This window comes from Propithecus coquereli, unplaced genomic scaffold, assembly GCF_000956105.1.
Source record: "Propithecus coquereli isolate 6110/MARCELLA unplaced genomic scaffold, Pcoq_1.0 Scaffold73, whole genome shotgun sequence".
NCBI lineage: Eukaryota > Metazoa > Chordata > Mammalia > Primates > Indriidae > Propithecus > Propithecus coquereli.
The window spans coordinates 245,607-261,225 of NW_012153396.1; the positions used below are offsets into that span (position 1 = coordinate 245,607).

General features: G+C 55.4%; 1 protein-coding gene across 1 annotated transcript in view; it reads right to left on the reverse strand.

The window, feature by feature from the left end:
* Positions 1-466: 466 nt before the first annotated feature.
* PYROXD2 (pyridine nucleotide-disulphide oxidoreductase domain 2) overlaps positions 467-15,619 on the reverse strand; it is a 27,178-nt gene continuing 12,025 nt past the window's right edge. The window contains exons 5-16 of the mRNA XM_012661778.1: positions 14,610-14,765; positions 12,595-12,748; positions 10,678-10,739; positions 10,496-10,593; positions 8,331-8,472; positions 7,795-7,929; positions 6,454-6,526; positions 6,055-6,211; positions 4,023-4,177; positions 3,291-3,397; positions 1,690-1,810; positions 467-769 (exon numbers count right to left, since the gene is read on the reverse strand). Of these exons, the coding sequence (XP_012517232.1) occupies positions 690-769; positions 1,690-1,810; positions 3,291-3,397; positions 4,023-4,177; positions 6,055-6,211; positions 6,454-6,526; positions 7,795-7,929; positions 8,331-8,472; positions 10,496-10,593; positions 10,678-10,739; positions 12,595-12,748; positions 14,610-14,765 (1,440 nt within the window). The 3' untranslated portion in view covers positions 467-689. The remainder of the gene's footprint in view (positions 770-1,689; positions 1,811-3,290; positions 3,398-4,022; positions 4,178-6,054; positions 6,212-6,453; positions 6,527-7,794; positions 7,930-8,330; positions 8,473-10,495; positions 10,594-10,677; positions 10,740-12,594; positions 12,749-14,609; positions 14,766-15,619) is intronic.

Consider the following 15,619-nt stretch of genomic DNA (forward strand, 5'->3'; position numbering starts at 1 on the left):
TATACTGAAAGGTTTTAGTGATGCAACAGGCTTAGCTTGTGGGAAGTCGGAGGCTGAATGTTCTGGAATCAGGAATGCTCGGCTCCCAGATGGCCTCAGTGGAACCCACTCTGCAGTCACCCTCGATTACTGTTGGCCTGACTGGAGGCTTTGACAGCTCGAGGTGCCAAGCACTGTTCAGGCCCACGGCCCCTGCGGGTGACCTTGTGGGTCTCTGGGCAATTGGTCCACTCTTCCAGCTTGCCAGGGCTGTGGCAGCAGGTGACTGGGCCTCACCGGGGCAGTCCTCCAATCGCTGGGAGTGGGGACCCCAGCCAGGGAGAAGGGAATGCTTGGGTCAGACTCTTCCCTCATCAAATGGACTGTTTGAGCTGATCTGGTGAGAATACTGAGTGTCCCAAACGCGTCTATCCCACCTATTATTACACAGTCCTACTAAAGCATAGAAAGAAATACAAGCAAACTCTCTGTATGAAATACCGTTTTCAATAAAACAAAGTAGTTCATTCATGGAGGATGGGGTGCAAGGTTAATTTGCATTAAGTGTAACTTTAGGTTTCTTCTAAAATAGTGGCTTGAGCCTTGAGGACTTGACTGCCTCAAGTAATATCCTTCAGAACTGAGCTTCCTGGGAAGCTGACCCAGTGGAGCACTTCGAATTCATGGGTGAGTTCTTCCTGGGTCAGAGTTCATTCAGGGCACATGCTCTTGAGGTCCCTAAAGACCACATAGGCTGCATTTCGTCCAGCGGCTCCCATGACGCCTCCTCCTGGAAGGAAATCTCCTATGAACCAAGGCTCTGCATAAACCCCCGGGGAGCGGGCAGGAGCAGGGCTCACAGACAGCCAGTGACAGCAGAGTGGGCTGCACGGAGGGAAGTGCTGCGGCCATGGGCAGTGGAATCGCCTGGGACAACTGTTATAGCTGATCCTGGGCCCCCCTCCGGGCTTCCTGCTCCAAGGGGGTCCAGGTCCACAGTTCAGAGTCTCAAAGTCTGAGAGTCTACGTGCTGGATGGCCAGGCGCTTAACACATGAAATTAAAATTTGAGAATAAGGCCCAGAGGGGAGAAGTACAGACTCTTTCTGGGAGGCTGGGGCCCACACAGCTCAGAGAAAGTGTCCACATGAAATAAATGGTAGCCTCAGCGAGATCAGTTAGGCTTAGAATAAAGAAAGATCCCTCCTGGTCTAAAATATGGATAGGGCTGGGCACGGTGGCTCACGCCTGTAATCCTAGCACTCTGGGAGGCCGAGGCGGGTGGATCGCTCAAGGTCAGGAGTTCGAGACCAGCCTGAGCAAGAGCGAGACCCCGTCTCTACCAAAAAATAGAAAGAAATGATCTGGACAACTGAAAATATATATATATAGAAAAAAATTAGCCGGGCATGGTGGCACATGCCTGTAGTCCCAGCTACTTGGGAGGCTGAGGCAGAAGGATTGCCTGAGCCCAGGAGTCTGAGGTTGCTGTGACCTAGGCTGACGCCACAGCACTCACTCTAGCCAGGGCAACAAAGCGAGACTCTGTCTCAAAAAAAAAAGAAAATAAAATATGGATAGGGTTCGGGACACGGGTTTCTCACAATCCAACATTGTAAGGTGTTGAAATTGGAGCGATACCCCCACCGGGACACACCCTCGAGCCCCCTGAGGGGCAGGTGTGAGCCCAGCTGGGGGTGGAGTCACTCACCGGGATGGGCCCCACTGCCACAGAGATACAGTCCCCGGAGAGGGCAGCGGTAGCTGGAGTGCAGGGGCACAGGGCGGGCGAAGTAGAGCTGGTCCAGGGACATGGCACCGTGGAATATGTTCTGCGGAGGCAGGGCCATTGTCATTAACACAGGAGTGCTGCGTCTTCGCTGCCCTGGCTGGATTTCCTCCCCCACCCTGTTCTCCAAGGAAGGTTCTTTTCCTTCCAGGGTATTTTCTTGGGTTATTTAAATGCAGACAGGAAAGGGGATGAGATAGAATAGGCACATGCCCTGGGGCTGGGGGGCAGTTTTCCAAAGGTGTTTCTCAGGAAAAAAGAAGGGTGGTCAGCATCTTCAGGGCGTGAGGAAGACGCATGGGAGAGAAAAGGGGCGACTGTAAGGGTTTTGCTGTGGACTATGAATCTCCCACATTCCATCTGAAAAATAGAAAGGTTTGACTTTTTTGGCTGCTGGCACACGCTTCTGCTGAAGCATGTTCCTTTGCCAAGGCGTCCACCTGAGCCTGGACCCCGGTGTCCAAGCTCCAGCAGGATCACAGTAAATGGCAGACGAAGGGGCCATGGTTCTGCTCTGCTGGTTTGGGTGATGCCAGCCCCAGGCCGAGAAGGGAGGCAGTGTGGGACAAGGGGAGGGTCAGACCCGAGGGGAGGTCTGGACAAGACCAACGTCTGCAGGACGTCACCCCGGGAATGTCCCTCCCTGCCCCCTCACCTTGTCCCAAACTGTGCCCCTGGCCTACCCTCAAGTCCACCTCTCCCCCTCTCCCTGCCTCAGTGGCCGACACCCCCTTCCTCCCCTAGGCCTCGGCCGGCCCCCTCCAGACTGCTCAAGCCACCTGCCCACGCCCTCCACACCACCTGCGCCTCCGTCCTGCTGCCCGGCCTGCTCCACTCTGCGTCCGGACCCGCACTGCCCAGTGAAACGTGATGGGCACCACGTACGTAACTTTAGATTTACTATAGTAGCCACATTCAAAAAGGACAAGCCAGCTGGTGAAATTAATGCCAATAATATATCTTATTTAAATCAAAGTATATCCAAAATGTTACTTCGACATGTAATCAATATAAAAATTGTTAATGGGACATTTTACGTGTTTTCCATATTGCATCTTTGCAGGCTGTGTGCACCCTACACTCACAGCACATCACATTTTGGCCTAGGACCCCCTGAGCGCTCGGTAGTCATGTGAGGCCATTGTACACAGCCTCCTAACAGGCGTCCCTGCCTCCCATCTCTGGTTTCTGATGAACTGAAGAGCAGTTGAGGACACGCTGCCTTAAGGAGGGGCTCCCTCTGAAGAAAGTCAGATGGGAGAGAGCACGTGGACGCTGGGGCAGAAGGACCACAGTCCCGGCGACCTCGACTGGTGCCGCCGTCTGGCCTGGGTCTCTATCCCACGTCCTCCCCTTCCCTAGATCTGACCACTTTCCTGTCCCCTCCCAGCCATGGTCTCTGCCACTGTCCTCTGTCCTGATGAAAGCTGGCTTTGGAGCGATGAGATAAAGCCGAGAGGGCACAGTCAGAAGGTGGGGGTGCAGGGAGAAGAACATGGGGAGACCCCCTGGCTCACACTCACCCCTCCGGGCAGCCCGAAGATTCTCTCCAAGTCTGGCGGCGTGAGGATGTCTCTGCCCACCACAGAGGCCTTGAAGCCCGGGGCGTAGGCCTCGATCCAGTCGAACACTGGGCGCCACACAGTAGAGAAATGGGGGCATCAGGAAGAGGGGGAAGCGTTATAGTTGCACAACTTGGTGAAGTTACTAACGTGCACTAAACTTATAAGGGTTTATTTTATCATATGCAAATTATACCTCAATAAGTAGAAAACAAAAAATTCAGTCCGCAGGCAAATAAATAATTCGTCCCCAAAATCTATGAGTGGGCCAGGCCAGTCCCCCACTCTCTCCTACCTCCTCACAGCAACCCTGAACACAACATTACTGTCTACTCTTGAATATGCAAAGCTTTTTTCACCTCAACGCTTTGCTCAAGCTGTTTCTTTTGCTTGGAACGCCTTTTGCTGCCTGGGCAACTCCTATTCATCCTTTAAAACCTTTCTCAATTAGTCTCCCCCACTAGACTGAGCAAATTGAGCGGCAGGAACTGTGTCTTTTTGGCTTGCTTGGCCCAGCTTCTGACCCCCGCAGACATTCGCTATGCTGACGTGAGGCTGCCTGGAGTCCTCCTCTCCCTCTGGGACAGCACCTGCAGGTGTCAGTCCTGAAGGAGTGTCAGTGAGGAGGAGAGGGCGGAGTCGGGTCACTGGCCCGCTGACACTCTGGGGACAGAACAGTGTGGCCCTCTTTACCTTTGTCTGCGTAAGCGTTTCTCTCCTGCTCGTCCCAGACCTTGCCCGCAGCCAGTGCATAAGGTGTGTACTGAGTGAAGAGGGAGACGACGTGGCAGCCAGGGGGCGCCAGCGTGGGGTCCAGCGCGGAGGGGATGCACAGCTCAATCATGGGCCTGTGGCCAGCAGGGAGGAGAGAGGGTCAGGTCCGAAGAGCAGCAGCGCCCCGAGGGAAGGGCCTCTGAGATGGCTGGGGACACAGCGAAGGCCCTGAGAGGACACCAACACCGGGCGATTGCTGCCGCACGGCCACTGTGGTTGTTCACTGCACGGGCTTAGCGGCCGCTAGGGAGTCCGGACCACGCCCGAGGAGCCCACCTATGCCCAGCCCCCAGGTGCAGGCCTGTCCTTGCCTTCCTCCACCGCCGCTGTGCTCCAACCAGGGCGCCCAGACCAAATGTCCCCGGGGTCCGGGTGGACAACGCAAATGCCATGCGTAAAGGGGCCAGGCCTGAGATGCAGGCACTAGGGCATCCAGATGTCAGCCAAGCTTAAGCTGCCTGATTACCTTTTCCTGAGCAGGCCGAACGAAACGGCCGCTGGGGCTGCCCTGACACCCAGCAGAACTGTGACCCACTTCCTGTCCCCATCACCTTTGCCTGCCATACCTTTTCTACATAGAGCACATCTTCCCCTCGGATTTCCATACGAGCATCCTCCAAGGCCGTGTGAAGTGTCCCCTCGCCCTGCGTCCCTCAGTCACAATGTCCTCTCTGAGCTTGGAGTCCACCAGGCAGGCGGACTTGTCTCTCTCCCTTGGACTCTGCAACAGCACCTGATCACAACAGGTGCCCTGCCTGCTTCTCCGCACAGTGGCCAGAGTGGTCTCTTTAACGTAGGAGTCAGGCTCTGCACAAACTCCCCTGGAGTAAGAGCTGAGAGCAGTTGACAAGACCCTGCAGGATCTAGCAGCTGTGTCTCAGACCCTGCACTCCAGGTTCTCTGTCCCCAGCCATCTGGCCTCGTCCCCAGGCCTTCAGCACAGCAGCACACTCCTGCCCCAGGCCCTTTGCACCTGACCTTCCCTATGTCTGGACGCTCTTCCCCAGATGCCCACAAGATCTGTGGTCTCCCTTCCTTCGATGTCTTGCAGAGAACAGCAGACCCTCTCCTCCCTGTGTGCTTCTCTCCACAGTGCTCATGGTCAGGGGCTGCTTGTGGTCCCGCCTCCCCCAAAACAAGGTCAGTGATCCGAGGCAGAGGCCTTGCTGACCCTGCTGGCTGCTGTGTGTCCAGGTCCCTGAACCAAGTCTGGCAGAGGAGGGGCCCCAAGATAATTATGAGTGGATAAGTGAACTTTGCCCTCTGCCCGTCTCTGCAGGCACACGTCTTCTTCACCGTGTGCTGTGGACACTCCTGTGCTGTCGTGTCATGAGCTGTGTGCCGATTTCCCCCGCTGCCTGGCCCCAGCTCTCCAACCCACACCTAGTCCCGAGCCTGGCACAGAACAGGTTTCAGCAGTGTTTGTTACATAATGGGCAGGACGGAAAGACACCTGCTCCTCTGCATCCCTGACCATTCCCAGAAGGATGGAGACACAACTGTGGCGGGGGGTAGGAATTGCATTTAGAAGTTTTGCATGAAAGCAGCTCATCAGAAATAAGAGAAGATACGGGACAGGAAACTCGTGGGTGTGTGCCCTCTGACGGGCTCTGAGTCAGAGAACCTCCTTTTCTCCCCCAGAAAGCATTTTCTCCCCTTCTTCCCCAGTGCCAGTGCCGTCCCCTGCAGCGCGATGCCCCTTCCGCTAACCTGCAATACTCCCGCGTGTCCTGCTCCTCAACCTGTACCTGCCCTGGTCCTCAGATTTCTTGCCTGGGATGCACTTCCTGTCCTTAGAATTTAAATATGGATGCAGGCGGATCCTAAGCCACTGTGAAGATTAACACCGGATGGAAGAGGCCGCTCCCTGCTGTGTCTGGACACGGGCAGCTACCCGCCACCCCAGGCCCATGTGTAAGAGCATCAGGGGACGCAAAGCCCAGGGCCCCACCTGCGGGAAGGCAGGCCGTCCATGGCGTCTTCAAAGGCCTGATGGAGGAGGAAGGTGTCTTCGCAGTTCAGGTGGACGGAGCACTGGTGATGCGGCAGCGGCTGGCCCCCGGGAGCATTGGGGGCTGCCAGGAAGTCGGGCAGCCTGTCTACAGCCACTGAGGGCCACAAAGGGAGGGTCAGGTGTCGGCCGCCAGGGTCCTCCCTCTGCAGCTGGCACCTGCTCCCCCGAGCAGGGGACTGGGAGCAGGAAAGCGTGAGCAAGTGTTTCACCTTCAAACTGGGGGCAGGTGGAGGCAGGGAACGGAGATGAGGGCGGAGGACAGTTGTTCCCAGACCTGGAGAGTCCTTACTCAGATATGTCAAAAGAGACAGCCCTGCAATCTGGTGTGCCTCTTACCATTGATCTTGGTGACAGGAGACTGGGTGTCCAGCTGAGAGATTCTTTCCACGAACTCCTCTGGAAGCCATTCCTGGAAGGAGAAACCTCCGTGAAAGGCCTGAGATGTCCAAGGCCCCAAGGAAGCTGCCTTGTTTCTTTGCTCATGCAGGTCCCTCAACCTCTACCCCCGGAAATGCTCTTCATCCTTCAGAGCTCAGTCGAAACCACCTCCTCTGTGAAGCCTTCCTGGATCCCCTCCTGCTAAATGCCAACCGCTTCTTCCCCTGCACTCCACAGCAGTCCTGCCTGAATAGCTCACACCTCTTCCTGCCTGGGGTAGGGCCAGCAGTTTGCAGGCATCCTTCCGCTTCTTGTCTGTGTGCTCCTGGAAGTCTCGATTATCTCAGAATGGCCTTTACAAGGTGCTTCGCGCTGATGTGTGTTCAATTTTATTAGTGGAATCACGCAGAAAAAGTGGTGCCTTGTTCCTAAGAATAGCACCAAGAATGGCTGGGAGCTCCACGCTCAAATACACATTAGCATACATTTTGGGGACAGGAAAGGTAGAGTCGACTACGAAAAAATGCCCCAAACGCTCACCCTCCCTGTGCGCACACCCTCCTCCATGTAACTTGGTGGTGCCCTCCCGCGCTGGCTCTGGGCTCAGCCGTGACACCGGCTTTGGCCGGTGCTAGGAAATACGATGCAAAGGGAGCAAACAACGCGAGGCCTACATGACTGCGCTTGCTTTCGTCCTCTGCCAGAGCCTGAGAACGTGCCCGGACTGCGGAGCTGGAAGATGAGAGACTCATGAAGTGGAGCCGAGTCACTCCCGTTGTCCCAGCAGAAACCATCCTAGACCGGCCACCGCCAGCCAAACGAGCGAGTCCCGCCAAGATCGGCAGAGCCGACTCGCCGACCCCCGGCTGACCGCGCAGGCACGAGCAAGCCCACGGCGGCTGACATCAGCCAAGATCAACCAAATTCTCCAGATCTGGGTGCTAATACTTCTTGAATGCCCACGAGTTTTGTGGTTGCTCGTTAATTGGTTATTTCACAATCCTTAATACTACAACAGATAAGTGACAGAGGGAAGCAATCAGGACAGCAGGAAAGTTGTGGAAATAACTCTGGGTGGAAGTCAGGCGTGGGTTCCAGCTCTGGCTCTGCCCACCACCAGGGTCACCACACCTCTCGGGCCCTTTCTCCTCACCTGTGCAGCTTCCTCCCTGTTTTCCACCCACCCATTACCCGCCTGCTTCCCCAAGGACAGAGACTTGCACCTGCATCCCGCACCCCGAGGCCCTGGTTTTCCACCCCCTGTCTTGGCGACACCTAACCTGCACACGCCCGCCTCACCTGCAGCACCAGCTTCAGGAAGGTGACCTGCGGCGACGCGTTGGACAGCACCACTTTGCTCCTCACCTCCGTGCCGTCTCTCAGCACGACCCCTCGCACACGGCCTGCGCTGCTCACCTGCACCTTAGCCACCGCCTGGAGCCCACCAGAAAGAGGCCCCAGGAACCCCCCAGGAAGGGGAATCCAGGTTGGAGCTTGTGGGGTGTCCACTGTCAGTGCCACTCCTAGGCACTCGCAGCTTCTGTGTCCCAAATCCACCCCACCAGGCGCTGCAGCTTCTCCATGAGGCCTTAACCCACCCCTCCAACAAGAAGTCTCAGCCCAAACGTGGTTTAGGGACCAGCGAACCCGAAGGGGGTGGTCAGAAGAACTGGGACCTCATTGGCAATGGCTCAGCCACTAACAGGCCGTGCAACTTAGTCCCTGGGTTTGGAGCCCCATCTCGTTCACCAGTAAAACAAGGGACCTTCCAAATCCCAGACGTCCTATCCAGGGATCCTTGCCAATAATTGGGGTGGGGTGGGGAGGCCGTTCACCTTTTCAGTGAAGATACTTGCTCCATGCGTGGTGGCCGAACTGGCGATGGCTTCAGAGAGGGCACCCATGCCCCCCTGGACGTAGCCCCAGGCCCCCCGCATCCCTTCCAGGCCCCCCATCACGTGATGCAGCAGCACATACCTGAGGACAGACCATCTGAGTCAGAGCCTGCAAGTGGGAGTTAATCTCCTGGAGTTCTAGGTGCAAATATTCCTTTCCATCTTGACCTTGAGCTGTCCCTCTCTCATTGGCCTTCAGCGAGCCCGAGCTCTTGCAAGAGTCCTCTGCCTTCTCACACTGCACCCCCTGCCCGGCAAACGTCTGCGTGCCCAGCTCCATCACCGACAATGTGGCAGCGACACCCAAACCCGCCGCTCCAGGCCTCTCCTGAGCCCCAGCCCCTATGCGCAGCTACCCACATTTGGGGGCTGTTCTGGCGAGCATCGTAAAGCCCTCAGCTTGTCCCCAGTCCCCAGCCTGTTTCTCCTGCAGTCCTCCCCATCCTAGTGAAAGGCGCCTCAGTTTCCATCTGAAACCAGGTGTCAGCCTTGAGCCCTACCAGTCCCCGCCCACCTACACCCAACAACGCCGCCCACTGTGCCGTCCACAGACCCTCCGCACACGCCCGAACCCTGAGGCCTCTCTCCTTCCTGCACCACGGCAGTGGTGCCCTCACCAATCTCCCACTTTCTCCCCTGCAGGCCTTTGTCCGACAGATCCCAGGGCCTCATCTCAAAAGCCAGCCCGCTCCAGCTGCTTCCTCGTCTCCTTCCAAAGCCTCACCAGCCGGGCGCTGCTCTCGGGGGAATGCCTGTCTCCTGCAGTGCCTCCAGGGCTGCTGGCCAGCCTGGCCCTGGTCACGCCTCACTCCCCACCCTACCGAACGGGCCTCACGCTTCCTCGGATGGGTCCCACGTTCTCTGAACCCCAGCATCTGCACCTGCCGTTCTCTCCCTTCCTCTCTCGTCTTTTGTTTAGCAAACGCCTCCTTGTCCTTCGGGTCTCAGACCAAACGTCTCTTCCTCATGGAGGGCTTTTCGCACTCTGGCCCAGGCTGTCCCCTGCTGTGCCTCCCGTCACAATGCTCGCGCACTTCACCGTCATCACTCGCCGTGTCCGTCTCCCGCATTAGGATTTCTGCTCCGGTCACTACCAGCCCCTCGCACGCTGTCCCCAGCACCTAGCACGGGCCAATGCCCCAGAAATACTTCTTGAAAGAATTAGCGAAGAAACAAATGACTTAAAGGCACATTTCACAAACTGAGCAGTTTCCCAGCCTCCGCGAGACCCAAGGACAGAAGAACAGGAGGCCCCAGCTGGAAGGTCCACGTTGCCAGTTGATCGCAGGGTTGGCCAAGGAGGAGCAACTGCTGCCGACCCCCCTTCTCCACGGCCCTGGGGAACCCGGGCTGGCTTAATGCGTGTTGAAAACCACGTCCCAGGGTGCTCTCCTCCCTTGAGAGGAAAGCCACGTGGACAGCTTCTAGCTGCATCTTCTGGAGCACTGGAAATGGCCCAACACTTGGCGGCATCCTCCATCCCAACACACACACACACACACACACACACACACACACACACCCTTCCACGCCCGCTCCACAGGGCTCATTAAGTCATCCCGAAGCTGCAGACGTCGCTGTGTCTGACTGCCACCTCTCGGACTGGGCTGTAAACACATACCCCTCCCGCAAAGGGAAAGCAGCTCCCTGTCCATACAAGGGTGTCTGTGTGTGTCCTGGGGCCCAGAGAAAGGAACATGGAGGGGGGGAGTGCGGGCCTTTGTGGGAGTTGGTGGGGGAGGCGGGAGGGAAGAGGGGGAGGAGAGAAGACATTAATGTCGAGATATCTCAGTGGGAGATGGGGGAGAGGCTTTTCTTAGTGAAGCAGTAGAAAGCAGTAGCCAAGAAGGAAGGACTGGGGGGGTCGGGTCTGACAGCTGGAGCTGTAAATCAGCTCTGCCACTTCATAGCTGTGTGACTCTGGGCAAGACACTTCCCCTCTCTGAACCACAGTTCTCAGATGTTGCTTGAGAGTTAAGTTAATCATGTATGAAGTACCTGGCTTAGAACCTGGCTCACTGGGCAAGCTCAGTGTTCTCCCTCCTGTTGGGGAATGGGCCCTGTTTCTGTGCAGGCCTGTGCCCCGCCTGAACCCCCTCACTCACCCGCTCCCCTGAGTGCGGGGACTTGCCATGGCTCCAATCACAGCATCTGTTGCTAGAGTGGCTTTTAGAGGCTCTGACTCAAACCACTGATCCAGCACCTGGACAGCAAAACAGCAGGGAGAAGGGCTCAGGGGCCTCGATGGGAGGGGGGCCTGGTCGGGGGGAGGCGGGGAGCCACTCACCTTGGCGATGGGAGCTGTGAGGACCTCGTAATACCGGGGGAGCTGGGCCCCCAGGGTGCGGCCTAAAAGGGAAGATCCACAAACGTAAATTGAGACGTTTAGAAAGACTCTGAAGGAAACACTCTGACCTGGTCCCAGGGGATGAAAAAATGGAAGGAGGCTGAGACTTTCTGATGGGAGGCAGTGTAGCGGGGGACCCATCCGGTTTGAGTCCTGGCCGTGCCTCTCACTAGCTACACAGCCTTGGGCACAGTTTTAACATCTTTGAACTTGTTTCTTTATCTGTAGAATGGGAGTCATATTTTATACCCCAAAGGGCTATTGCAAGCATTAAGCGAGATATGTAAAACATTTGCAAGTGCATAGGCACTTCATGTGCTTTGGCTGCCAGCATCATTTTTGGAAATTTTTAACTTGTACCTTATTCCTTTACTCAGAGCTCTATGCGGCCCATGCCCTGGGAGGTAGCCAGCGTGGCTAGTCCATTCCTCTGACCCTGGTTCAGACAGTTTCAGAGAGTAACCAGGCATTAAGGCCTTGAGGGCAGGGATCACAGTCTTTAGCCATCGTAGCCCCTGTGCCTAGCTTGGGGTCTGGCACATAGTAGTTGCTCAGTAAATGTTTATTGCACGGTTTTTGCACCAAGCTCCTTGGACTGCTTACCTGGGAGGCAATGTCTCCTTGTGGCATTTGTGATAGACTCCACTGGCTCCACACTCTTTCCATGTAACTCCTGAAGTGCCCCCCACCCACCATAGCTGGGTCAGCCTGCCTGCTCCTTGACTCTGGGCTCATCCATGGGACTTGCTTAGCCAACAGATTATTTGCAGATGTGACATAAGCTGAGGCTCGAAACAGGCCTGCACATCAGGCCTTGTCCTGACATAAGAAGTTCACACCCAGACTAGCAAGCTGCTTCCAAGAGCAGGATGAGAGTACCTGGAGCAGAGCTACCCCCGCCACAAACACGTGCATGAGGCCAGACCAGGTCAGCTGAGCCAACTACCATGCAGACACGTGGGAAATAAATGCTTGTATGCCACTGCAGTGTTTTTGGTGTGTGTGTGTGTTTTTTTTTTACCATAGTTAACTGATTTGTTATTTTTCTAGGATATATTAATAGTAGCTAAACTGGTGTGGATACCCTAGAGGAGGGGTAGAAAATAACAGCACTCTTGGTGAACCTTCCATTCTCATACCCATGGCAGACATTACTAATTGATCACAGAACTTTTCCTTGCTGAGCCCAAATCCAGCATCCCTCTTGTATGGGGGTAGCTCTTCAAATTCTCTTGGCCCCTGTGTCTTATTCTAGCCCTGGGCATGGCGACGAGCTCCATGCAGGCTTTGATCAGTGTCACACGGCTCAACCCCACACCATCTCGCTTCAGTTCTGGAAAATGCACTTCCTTGTGTTCTTCCCTGAGGCTCCACTGGCACCATGACAGGACACCCATGGGAACCTACCTGGCACCCACAGATGCACAGCCCAGATGTGTGGGAGTTAATGGGGAGATAGAACCCAATGGATAAATATTTTCCTTTCCTTCTCCTGAGAATGTTCTTCAAATGCATTGCAGAAGGCTTCTCAGAGGGTGTGCAGGGTCCGGCACCCTGTCACCCACAGTGGTGGCCAGTGCAATGCCACACCCTGGCATTGACTTTCTCTCTGCCCACTTGCACTCCTCCTTTCTCCCGTTTTGGTGCCTTGGGATCACCCTTCAAAATAAACTACTTGGACATAAGCCTTTGTCTCAGGCTCGATCTTTAGGGCACCACCCTTAATTGATCGCAGCCTATTAATTGATCGCAGTTGGCAGGCTTCCCTGGAGGTTCGGGCTCATGTCCAGGCATCGAGAAAATGGGCTCACCTCCGTGAAGGTCACTCATGCCCCAAGGCCTGCACTTTGGACTTACCTGCCTGCAGCAGGGGCTTGAGGGTGGAGAGCGACCTGACCCTCTGCAGCAGGGAGCCACGCTGGAAGGCCGCCAGGTCCACGGGGGCTGCATCCAGCAGAGGGTCAATGGCTAATGCCAAGCGATTCATGAACTCCTCGTATCTGGGAAAGGCCTGGAACAGAGCTCTGAGTCAGGCCCACCGTCCGGAACCCCACAAGGACATTGCCCCCACACTGGGCCCTCTGTATGGCCCTCCCCGCGGCTGAGCCTTGACAGTTCTGCAGGCCTCACCCCACCTGTGGCTCGGCTTGGCTCTTCTAGGTCCCCCAGGTCTAGGTCTCTGTGTCAGCATCAACACCGGGAAGTGTGTGTCGGGGGGGGCCAGAGAGATCCCGGGCAACAGGAGAGACACTTGGGATGGCGACAGGGACCTGGGGCTAATGCTGGCCAACATGTTGTCAACCACAGAAAACCAGCAAGCATCCCAAGGTGTGGCCTCTGTGATCACCATAAAACCACTTAGAAGTTTCTTCTTTTTGTCCTTCACATGCTACTGGTAACAGCCCTCTTCGCCTGTCGTCCTGCATGCCGACTGTCCCCTTGCAGTCCTTACGTCTCACTGCTGTTTGGTCACACGCAGTGACAGAAGCCTGCCTCCTCTCACTCCTCAAGCTCCCACCACAGCCTGGATTCCACACCCACCCTTCTTCCCCAGACAGGCACAGGAGCAGGGACGATGCTGGGCAGGCACTGGGCCCCTACCTTGATTCTTAGCTCAGAACTTTTAATTTTGGTCTCTCTCTACTCATGGACATAGTCATGGCATTGTAACACATGTCACATAAAGAGAAGTTCCACGCTGAAATACATCCGAGAAATCTTGGTAAAAACGAAGTTAAACAGCTTTCTCTAGAGCAGGCTCTTAATACAACAACACGCAAAGACAACACCGGAAACCAGGCTCCTCGCTCTCCACCACGGGAGGTGGGCCCTTGCCTCCTGCCTGTGTGGTCACTAGTGGGCAGGGCCACAGCCAGCAGGCCCAGGGCCCAGAGCTCCGGCCTCGTGCTGAATCCACTCCCGTGCATCTGAGACAGGCAGGACGTGGAGGAGAGGGCGGGGGTGGTGGTCCCCAGCCTGCTGCTCCAAAAATCACTGGAGAAGCACTGCCGGAAAGCCAAGCTCCCCAGGTGATTCTGGTACTGGTGAGTATCTGTGCTAAGTTTTAGCCAACTTTAGATTGACATGACAAAAAGCAACGTACACGGACTGCCTTAACCTAGGTTCTTCTTATGAAACTGTCTCCACTGAGATATGATTTAATACTACACCTTCAGCTTGTATCCAGGCTTGGTACAAAAATGGCCATTCAGAGAGTCTGTATCTGCAGAACCAACCGCACCAGGCCCATTCCCTAATTCAGTGACTCATCTAGACAAAGCTACCCAATGGATCCCTAGAATGCAATCCAAGGAAAAAAACATACCCTCTCCTCACCCTTCGCCAGCCCTGCACACCCTCCTGGACACTCTCTTGCCTTGAGCTGCCAGGATGGTGCCTTGAGATGCCAAACTGAACGAGTATTACTGCCAGTCTTGTGTCCCAAGCTCCTGATCCAGTTCACTCCATCCTAAATTGCCTCGGCTCATCCCTCATCCTCTTCGGCTTGCATGTGGATAACCACTTGGAATTGTGTCTGAAAGCAGGAGGAACGTGAGCACACACAGCATAAGGACACACCAGTGTGTGCCCTTCTGAAATCCAGCATGTGGAGACCATCTGAGCACACAAGCTGTGGGGGCCTCCTGTGTCCACATGTCTTAATCACCATCCTCCATCCCCTTCTCTTCTCAGTGCCCGAGATCAAGAGCTGGCACACACTGGAGCCCTCTAGGGAGGTGGGGTGTCCTGTCCAAGCCCCTGTGGCCTTTGGACAACGTGTTCTAGGAAAATCCAACCAGGCCCATCTTCTCTGAAGCACCACCTCCAGGCTACGAGGGAGGAGGAGCTCAGTCACCGGTCGCTTTCCCTACCTGGGCATCCTTCTGCGAGAACTGGGCGATCTGCTTCTGGTTTTCCACCATGTCTGTGCCCAGCAGAAGGGACCTGGGCACCTTGCCTCCTGTGGCCTCTTCCAGCATGGGGCTGAAGGAGTAGGGGTTCCGAAGATGAAGCCTCAGCCCGTGTTTCTGCAGAACACCAACAGCATAGGCAACACGTTAAGGGATCTGTCGTCTCTCCCCGTGACCTTTCTCTGATTGTGTCTGTGTGACCATTCAGGTACCTGCATGCAGGTTCCTAAGGTATGTGGTCTTGCTTCCTGTTGTTGTAAAATTTAAGTTTATGAAAAGCCTCTTGCCCAGGCACCCTAGGGTGGACCACACCATTCCATGCCATGCCGTTCCACACCACATTACACTATGCCACACCACGCCACGTCATGCCACACCACGTTATACTACGCCGCACCACGCCACGTCATGCCATACATTACACTACGCCGCACCACGCCACGTCATACCACACCACGTTACACTACGCCGCACCACGCCACGTCATGCCACACGTCATGCCACACCACGTTACACTACGCTGCACCACGCCACGTCATGCTTGTCTATGCCAGGGACTATAATAGGGTTTACAGTGATTATCTCTCAACAACTTTGTAAGTACAGTCACCTGTTACTTAATGGCAGATATATGCTCTGAGAAATATGTGATTAGGTGATTCTGCCCCATGAACACCATCGAGTGCACGTACACGACCTGGACAGTGTGGCCTGCTACACACCTAGGCTGCGTGGTGTGGCCTGTTGCTCCCAGGCTACAAACCTGTACAGTGTGCGACTGTACCGTACTCTGTAGGCAACTGTAACACGATAGTTAAGTATTTGTGTATCCTAACATATCAAAACACACAAAAGGTCCAACAAAAATATGGTGTGAAAGGTAAGTGCACACCTGTATAGGGCACTGGCCATGAGTGGAGCTTGCAGGACGTGAAGTTGCTCTGGGGGTCAGTGAGAGAGCGGCGAGCGAA